The 10,067-nt window shown below is 23.5% G+C and overlaps 1 protein-coding gene across 1 annotated transcript, besides 11 other annotated features; it reads right to left on the bottom strand.

Annotated features, from left to right (window-relative positions):
- The first annotated feature begins 42 nt into the window (after positions 1 to 42).
- Positions 43 to 304: a sequence feature (AT_rich).
- Positions 305 to 681: 377 nt separating this feature from the next.
- Positions 682 to 743: a sequence feature (AT_rich).
- Positions 744 to 999: 256 nt separating this feature from the next.
- Positions 1,000 to 1,089: a microsatellite.
- Positions 1,090 to 1,122: 33 nt separating this feature from the next.
- Positions 1,123 to 1,171: a sequence feature (AT_rich).
- Positions 1,172 to 1,175: 4 nt separating this feature from the next.
- On the bottom strand, positions 1,176 to 2,399 carry EDI_011810 (sphingomyelin phosphodiesterase, putative; the record flags this gene model as incomplete). The annotated part of the gene is made up of 1 exon (XM_001735777.1): positions 1,176 to 2,399. The coding sequence occupies one exon, from the start codon at positions 2,397 to 2,399 to the stop codon at positions 1,176 to 1,178; it is 1,224 nt and encodes a 407-aa protein (XP_001735829.1).
- Positions 2,399 to 2,570: a microsatellite.
- Positions 2,571 to 3,740: 1,170 nt separating this feature from the next.
- Positions 3,741 to 3,915: a microsatellite.
- Positions 3,916 to 4,049: 134 nt separating this feature from the next.
- Positions 4,050 to 4,205: a microsatellite.
- A 23-nt stretch (positions 4,206 to 4,228) lies between these two features.
- Positions 4,229 to 4,258: a sequence feature (AT_rich).
- Positions 4,259 to 4,619: 361 nt separating this feature from the next.
- Positions 4,620 to 4,779: a microsatellite.
- Positions 4,780 to 4,781: 2 nt separating this feature from the next.
- Positions 4,782 to 9,481: a repeat region.
- Positions 9,482 to 9,484: 3 nt separating this feature from the next.
- Positions 9,485 to 10,067: part of a repeat region that runs on past the window's edge.

Here is a 10,067-nt window from a genome sequence, read left to right as displayed (position 1 = left end):
AATATAGATAATGAAGAATAAATGAAATTGTATTAATTTGTCATTATTATCTTATTTATAATATTTATGTTATTATTGTAATATGAATATGATAATAAATAATCTATTATATCAATGAATAATAATTTTGTCAGTTATTTTTCATAAATAATTTTTTTTTAATATTTATAATATCATATTATCTCTTAGTTCTATTCATTTGTATTTATTTAAATAGAATATTACAAATAACAAGCATATTATTGTATTTTGTTTAATTTTAAATCATTTATTGATTATTTAAATATTTACATTTTTTATTATTGTGTTAATTTAAATGATACAAATACTTTCTTATTACATAATTTACACATTAAACTAATTTATTATTAAACTTTTGAATGTTATAATATATTCTTTTTGAAATAACATTCAACACTTTTTCATAAACAAAACATAAATATTAATGAAAAATACCAATATGTAAATCAAATCAAAATAAATAAGAAAATCAAAAAATAGCATTCTGACAAAAGTAATTAAATTGATTTATTAAATCTAACATGATGATATAGATTATGATGTTTTATTTTTCATTTCAATAATTAAATAAAAATGATAACAGCAAGAATCATCTCCACAATAAAAATAAATAATGATTTGTTTGTATTGAATATAAATAAATAATACTCAACATAACTCATAAATATAAAAGTTATTCAATAACAATTTAACTATTTTTTAATCATAAATTTTATAAAAATCTTTTTTGCAAGAACAATTTTATAAAACACATATCTATTATTTGACACTTTATTTTATTAACAATAGATTCTTTATTATGTCATTTGTTCATTAAGTAAATATTTGATAATAGTTTGTTGGTTGGTGCTTTAAAGAGAGTTCATTAAATTTAATTAGAATACAAATAAAAGATAAATCAAATATGAGTTTCTATGTTATTTCTTAAAAAATAAGAAACTATTTTATGTTTAATGAATGAAGATGAGAGTGAGAATGAATGAAATAAAATAATGATTAAACAACGTGAAATAGAAATATCGTTCAAAATAATAAATAACAAAATAAAAGAATAACATAATAAAATAATTATTAGATATTTTCAAAGTTATTGTACTTCTCTTTATTTCTTATTTTTAAATATTTAAAAATCAAAAAATAAAAATAAAAAGAATTTACCATTTATAACAATCTTTTTCACTATTTCTTGGATGTTCTAAAGCACATAAATTATTATTCCAACATTTATCATCACATTGATACATATGAGAATCAGCTCTCATATGTTCATACCATATATCATGGAGAGTTCTATTAGAGTGCATTCTTTGTGCTAATGAAATCATACTATTTGGACTTAAATCATTAAGGTTATATTCTTGAGTTGCATTGTAATTAAATTTCCATTGAACATCAGTTTTATTTAAATCAACATAATAATTAATATAACTTTGAATAATATTTCCTTTAATATCATATAATCTAATACTTGGATTAATCCCAAGATAAGTATCTAAACTAGGTGAAAGATAACCAATAACTGTTTTCTTTTTATCTTTACTTTGCATAATTCGATATGTATCTAAATGTAAATGACCACAAATCATTCCAATTGTAATATTTGAATATTGTGTTATTAAATCAATTAATTTATCATCATATTGATTATACATTTGTTCTGACCAATTGTATCTTTCTGAAACTCCTGGACAAATATGTGCTGCAACTATTACTTTTTTATTTTCTTCTGTATATTTATCCATTGTTTCTTTAAACCATTTAAATTGTTCTATTGGATCTGTATCATTTTCTGTTAATTTATTAAATGTATAATATAAAACTGTATTTAATACTACTACATATGTTTTTTCTTCTTCTCCTGTTCCAAGTATTTCTTTTGTATAATATCCTCCTCTTTTAAATGTTTCTAATGCACTTTGTGGAAGCCATCTAGAATATTTCTTTGCTGCATATCTAAATAATGAACTTTTACTTTCATCTTGATAATTTTCTGGAAGTGCATCATGATTTCCTAACATTGGAATAATTTCAAATCTATTAAATTCTTTAAGAAATTTAGTTGCATTATCAAGTCCTTCTTTAAGATACATTTCATCATATTCTCCTAATTTTCTTGGAAGAATATCTCCATTATAAATTAGTATTTTATTATGTTTTTTATCACTTGATTGATAATTGATAAATTTTGGAACTGATTTAAGTACATAATCTGTTGTATCACATGAATAATCTCCTATTTTCCTTGCTGTTCCTTCTCCACTTCTACAAACTGTATTTGGATCACTTCCTTCTTTATAATTCCCATCAAAATGAACATCAGTTACTTGCCAAATTTGATATGATGAAACAATACTAATAAGTAGTGTAATAATAATCATCTTTCTCTTTTATTTATTTCTTTATTTCTCTTTATATTAGTTCTCTTTTATTTTAGAACTTTCTTTTTGATGTAGATTCTTCTTCTTTTTTTATTTTCTTTCTTTTTTACCATTAAATTATTTTTTCACTTTAATTATTCTTCTTCTCTGCTTTCGTGTTTACTTCTTTCTAATTAATTGTTATGAAAAAGAGAAGTGTTCTGAAAAGTATTTGATAAAGTACTTCTTCATTCATACTCTCTTCCATTCCTGTCTTCATCATCCAATTCTATTGTTTCCTTTTAAGTCATCTCTTATATTCTCTTACTTTTTTATTGTTGCTTTTATCCTTAACAACCTATCTTGACAATACATCAATCACTTTCTTATTTTCATTCAATACTCTACTTGCTGATTATCATTTCTTTTCTATCACATCTGTATTACTAAATGAGTTAAGACGATTAAACCTACACAAACACATTCTGACCTTCAACCACAAAGTAATTGAAAATTTAATGAAAATACCACAGACGATTGTTGTGTGTTTTAAAGAAAAATAATATTGAAGCCACAAATGAGTATCAATGAATTGAAGAAGATGGATATCAAAATAATCCAATGAATCATTAACAAACAAATAAGCTAAGAATTAGAAAACATCACCAAGTTAAATTATTCTTTTTCATTATAAGTAAAACATAAATAACACAAACATTTTCAATTGTAATTCTATTATTCAAATTGATTTGAAATGATTAAGTATTCTTTTCAAATAAATGGACTTATTATTCTATTCTATTTGAATCTTCATTTATATTATGGATGAACATTCTCTTTATGAACACAAACATTAATTAAAGTAATGTTAGATTAATTAAATAAAATGAGTATATTAACATAGATTGTCAACATTATTACATCACATTTTGTTATAATGAAAATCAATACATAAAAACAACAAATAGAAATGAAGATAAATGAATTGAGTTATTATCATTTCATTGAATATTCATAGAGTATATTTTTCACTTATTAATGAATATCAATATGATTGTAATAAAACATGAATTCATAATGAATCAATACAAATGTAATTAATTAACAATTGAATAATCTTTTCAAATGAAATACAATGAATAAGATTCACAAAATGATATTAATATTTTTTGATTCAAAGTGTTTTAGAGTAATATTTCACAATTTGGCTGATTATTCATTTATTCTACACTTTATTCTTTCATTTTCATAAGAGCTTCTTTTGTTTGACCATCTCAACAATTTTAAACACTTAAGTTGTTGTTCGTCATAATAAGATACAAGAAATAACACTGAATGATAAGATATACATGATAAAATAACAAAGAAATATAAAAGAAGTAATAAACAAGAGAGATAAAAGATAAAACAAAGAAGTACAGAAGAGAAGAAATAAAAGAAATAATAAAAAGAAAATATGAATGATGTTTAAAAGAGAAGAACTAAGAAAAGAAGAAGAATGAAAAGGATGAAGTAAAAAGTCCAATAATAAAGAAAACACATAAAGAAGAATCAAAGAATAAAAGGAGGATGTGGAATTTATCTGGATGTTATTATTTAATAAGTAAATGATGGACAATTACATTTTCATCAGAAATAAGCAGCTAAGAAACTAAAACATTTTTACCAATTAAGAAAATGATAGATGAAGAAGGAAAGGTTATATTTGAAGAAGAGAAAAATATATTGTAAAAGAAGAAAATGAAGAAAAGAAATTAGTATTTAACGAAGAAGGGATTCCAATAGAAGATAAAAGAGAAGATAAAGAAGAAAATAAAAGAAGAAGGAATTCTAATGAAAATGTTGTGATGAATATTATTAATGAATATTATAATAAATAAGAAGATATAGAAGGGAAAGGGATTAAACCAATAATTACAAAAAAGACAAAAAGAAATAAACTTAATAGTCAACAATATAGATTAGTTCAATTAAGAAATGAAAAAGGAGAAATAATTAAAATAGTAGATAATGATGAATTAATTAAAAATCATGGAAATCCAATATATTTATTACTTTGTTCATATTTAACAAAATATAATAAGAAACAACCAAAATACAAATATCTTATTATTGGGAATAAAAAATGTATTCATGAAGATTATGATAAAGATAAAACAATCCTTGTATTAACAAAAGAATAATTTTTTGAAGATATTCAACGATTTCAATATCATTTTTAACAAAGCAATTTAATATCATAATAAATTAAATATCTAAGAAATTTAATAGAAATAAAAGAATATGTAAAATGTCAAATAATCCACATATGATTGAATAAGATAAAATAAAAGAATATCCAAAAGATAATAACTATGAAATAAGAATACAATAATAAAGAAAGAAATAATAAAAGATGAAAAAAAAAAACAATTAATTAAGTGTTAATAGAATTTGTATTTATTATTTGTTATTCAGTGGAGATTAATCTTATCAATGAATCTTCATCATGTAATTCAACAACATATGTTTGGTTGTGGTAGAAACAGTGTTCAATAACATCCATCATATTTTTAATTACAATGTTTTTAATTTCTTTTATGATGTTAACTTCATTCTTTAATTCTTTAATTAATTTAATACTTTCTAGATTTATTATTTAATTTATTGAAATTACTATTGCACTTATTTTGACATCTTTTAATTTCTCTATTTTAATTAGCCTATTTTTCAACTCCTTGTACATATTTCTTTTCTTCAAATAGGCTCCATTAATATTGTGATATGCTACAATAGTCATATCAATTATTAGACCAGTTTTATTCTTTTTATTTATTACATATATGTCTGGTATTTTATGATATTGGTTTATTTTTGATATTATTTGTTTGTTCCATATCATAGTGATGTCATTGTATTGGAACACTGTTTCATATTTTGATTTTTGTATTGAATATTTCCTGTGTATTTTCTTATTAACCCCTCCCATATGATGATGCCAATATGGTCATGTTTCTCCATTTGTGATTTCTTATGACCAATGCAAGATAGTAGAATGTGTTCTACTGTGGCTATCTTGTCTTTACAAAGTGGGCAGTACTTCAATCTTTCATTTTTTAATATTTTTGCTTTCCTGTACCCACTAAATATTACTCCATCTTGTATTTTAGTTAATTGGAGAAATGCATTTTTCTTTATATTGATGGACTTCCATGCATTGATTGTAGTAGTTTTATCTACAAATTTTGACTCAAACCATCTTCTAAAATGTCCACTTGTTTGATTTCCATTTTTTGATGTATTGGTCGGTCATTAATTTCTTTATTTTTAATATTACTTCTTTTTTATTTTTTATTTTCACTTCATTTATTATTTCTTCTATTTTCGTTTCTGTGATTTTATGACTTAGTACTTTTTTAATTCTATTCCATATTCCTTTCTTGGATACCATCTATCTATTATGTTATTTCTTATTTCACTTTCTCTTGTATATTAGTACATTACTATTCTAATTAATTCATTAACATATTCGTCCCTTAGGCTTATTAATCCTTCACCTATTTCATTTATATTGACATATAGACGGTCTTTGGAGTTACCGGCACAATGTATTTTGCCTTTCTTAAATATTTTCTTATCTCCAAATCCATTCTATCTAGGTCAGTTACCTTCCAATTTACTACTAATGCTGAATATCTGAAGATGGGTATTACTTCAGTATTAATTCTTATAATATATCTTCTATTACTACTTTCATCAGTATTTATTTCTTTCATTTTCTTCATCATCTTTTCTTTGATGATTTTACAATTGAATATATCATTAATTTCATCTGACTGCCATACACCTAAATATTTATACAATTCCTCTCATTCAATTATTGGGATGTTTTACATTCCATCTGGTATTTTATTAATGTTCTTTAATACCAATTCATGATTTCTTTTCATTTCCATCCCTATTCCACTTATTATTTCTTTAATTTCATTGTTGATTGTTCCCATTTCTTCGCTACTTTGTGTCATTATTCTCAAATCATCCATATACAATGTATTGTTTGCTTTTGTGAACTTCTCTTCTATGATTTGAGAAATTATATTCATTTTGATGATGAAGAGTAGAAATGATAATGAATCACATTGTAAAATTCATCAATTTAATATATCCTAGATATTCGTTATATTTATATCATATGAATATCTTCCATCTGTTCATCATACTTTCTACAATGTCTATGATGACACCCTCTACATTAAAATATTTAAGTGCTTCTATTACCCATTCATGATTTACTGAGTCATATGCTTTCTTAATGTCATAATATGACTCTACATATTTTGTGTATTTCTCTTCTTTTTGCTGCTTTAACATATAACTATTAATTAATCCTTCTTTAGCAGCAAGAGATTGCAGTTTACATCATAATTGATTTTTACTAATTTTTAATGATTCATTATTCATGTTAATTCTATTGTGAATCTTCTCTTTCAATATGGAGGTAAATACTTTCATTATTACATTTGTACAACTGATAGGACGATAATTAGTGACATCGTTCATATCACCTCATTTATTGATTAATATAGTTCTTCCACTTACCATGTCTAGGGGGATGTTTTCATTGAAGTTTAACCAATCATTGAATATATTAAGAATGGAATCTCTTGATGATGACATTCTCTTCCAATAATACAAATATATAATGTCAATGCCTGGTGATTTCCAATTACTTATTTTCATCAGGCTTAGATTTAGATCATCCAATGTGATGATGACATTATCATAATTCCTGTATCTTTCATTCCACGAGGTGATTTGATTTATTTTCCAATGTTCTTTATTTAATATCACCTGTGTTTCATATAACGATTTCAAATATTCTAAAGTAATATCGTTATTTGGGTATATTTCATTTTGTGTTTCTTCTTTCTTTTGATTTTGTTATTAGAATCAAACATGATTTTATTTGTATTGATTCTGACATTTTCATTTTTATTAAATTTAATTCTTTCTTTAATCATCGTCATCATATATTTTATGTACTTTATTCTTTCTTGTGCTTTAATTTTAATTTCATCTGCATCTTGTTCATTTAATCTCATGATGCATTTTATTCTGTACCATTCCCTTCCCTTGATTAGATCTTCTAGTCTATTTATTTTCCTTAGGATTTCTTTTATTTCATCAAATTTATCTCATTTAAATTTATTTTAGAGATAATAATACATACACATTGAAATCATTTTCATATCTTCTTGTAGATTTTCTATTCTCCTGACCATACCCATTTATTATTTATTTCTCTAATTAATTTATCTGATTCTTTCATTTTCCAGTAGTAATTAATATTTACACATTTATCTATTTTCATTCCTTTAACTTGAGTGATGATAGAGTTAAGATATTCATCATCAATATCAGTAGAGTTATTTTTTATGATAATGTTTTTTATTATTGGGTTACACTCTACTTTCCCTTCTATGATGGAGTTCACTTTCATTTAATATATCTTTTAGTTATTTCTTTTATTTTATGTGATGTTTTAATATTATTAATGTATTCTTTATCATTATTTACATTAATGTTTATTATTTTTATTATGCTCTCTATTTGTTCATTTCTTATTTTCTTATTTAATTTCTTATTTAACAAATTAATTGCAAAACAATACAACACATCAATTAAAATTCTATTTGTTTGATTTGTTGTGTTTTCTTCTCTTCTTGACTGATTATCATTTCTTGTTTTTTGACACTCAGTGTTTTGCTCCCTTCTTCTTCTATTTCCAGAATTGTCTTTTTCATAATTGTAGTTTTATTCATTTGTATTGTCCCAGATGATGATGTTCTCAGTATTGGTTGTGTATTTATCATTAATATCATTGTTTTCTTCTTCTTTATTTATGAAATAAAAAATAAATAATAAATTGATGATGATTTGATATTATTTGATTTTGTTCTTCATTTTCTCTTTGTGTATGGTCTAGTTCTTTTCTTGTTATTTCTGCAATCTCAAAGTTTTGAATCGCACTTTTTTGATATACAGAGATTTGATTTTATTTATCTCTTATGTTCTTCTCTAGCAGCTCACATCTTCTCCAGCTCATCAGCCCTCTTCTTCTCCAGCTCATAATTAAGGACTTCGTCCTTCTTTTTCTTCAGCCTCTCATAGCTAATGATTTCGGATCGTTTCATGCGTTACCTCCTAGTTCTATGATCCTTATACCATTTGCTTCATTTATTTTTCATTGTAATGAAATATTTTCCTCTTTTAATTTAGAGTTTTCTTTTCTTATTTCATTACATGTATTCTGAATATTGTTTATTTGTGTTTTAATCTTTTCTATTTCTTCTTCAAACTCTTTCCTGACTGTTTCTCGTGCTTTTTGAATCATTTCATTTGAAATGGTTCGTTCTTCTTCCATCTTTTTTGTTTGAAGTTCTTTAATAGTTTCTTCTATTTCTTTAATTTTATTTTGAAGTGTGTTGATTTCTTCTTTGTTGCCTTCTTCTTCCTTTTTCTCTTCTTTATCTTGTGTTTTCCTTTTATTTTCTTTTTCATTTATTATTCTTGCATATTTACATCTATCATTCATTTCTTTGTTTCGATTTTTGTTTTTGATTCATTCTTCGATTGTTTTAATATCTTCACTTTTCCAATCTTTTGTTTTATCTTTGATTTCTTCTTTGTTTTTCTCTAGTGTTTTCTTCTTTCTTATTGAATATACTTCTTAGAGAATATTATACCATTTCTTTTCTTTACCTTCATACTTTTTAAGTAATTCTTCGTATTCTCCTTTTTCCCATTTTCTTGTTATTCTTTTAATTTTCTTTTGAATTTCTTTTGTTGTTAATAATTTAGATTTCTTATTTGTATAATGTTTATTATCATTATATTTACTTTCTTTCTTATTTGTTTTTATTTGTATTCTTCTTTTTCTATTCACTATTTTCTTGTTATTTCTTTTATCATAATTATTATTCATTTTATTGTTATTGAAGTTCTTTCTTTTCTTTGAACTTGAATACCTGTTTGTTGTTTGATTTTCTTTACAAGATTCTGTGACATTACTCAATAGCCATGGCAACAAAATTTGTTATATACTCTGAATTGATAAAAGGATCGCAATAAAAAGTAGTTAATTAATGTTAATAATTTCATTTTATATTGTTCAGTGGAGATTAATTAATCCATTTGCTTTAAAAGTGTTTGTTCATCATCTAGTAGTTCGTTCTTTGATTTTAGTTGTTGAAATATGATAATTTCATTTTCTCATTTATTTGATATGGAATCGAGTATTTTAAATATCAATTATTTAAATATTCATTATTTAATTTCTATTTGATTTTGATGAGTATTAAAATTCTTCTTTATTTTCTTATTTTAAGAAGAGTATATAATTACTACTGTGCTGCTTTGGGTTAATATTCTTTTTAGTATCAACCACTAGACCATTTTTTTTTGATAATCTTATATTATCAAATATATTTGTATCATATTAAGTAATAATATCATCTTTATAAATACCTATTCGTTTATTACCAATGATATCCCATCATTGTACATAATAAACACTGCTATTCTTGAAGTATTGATTATGATGTTTTTCTAACCAAATACAACATTATAACCAATCCATAACTGGTGTATTTGAATGATGATAATATTTTAGGGTTCTGTGTTGTGTATCTCTGACGTGCTACCTTCGAA

The sequence above is a fragment of the Entamoeba dispar genome, genomic scaffold, assembly GCF_000209125.1.
Source record: "Entamoeba dispar SAW760 scf_1105229459391 genomic scaffold, whole genome shotgun sequence".
In the NCBI taxonomy this organism is placed as follows: domain Eukaryota; phylum Evosea; order Mastigamoebida; family Endamoebidae; genus Entamoeba; species Entamoeba dispar.
Note: the sequence above shows the minus strand (reverse complement) of the source record. Positions and strands in the feature narration are given on the sequence as shown.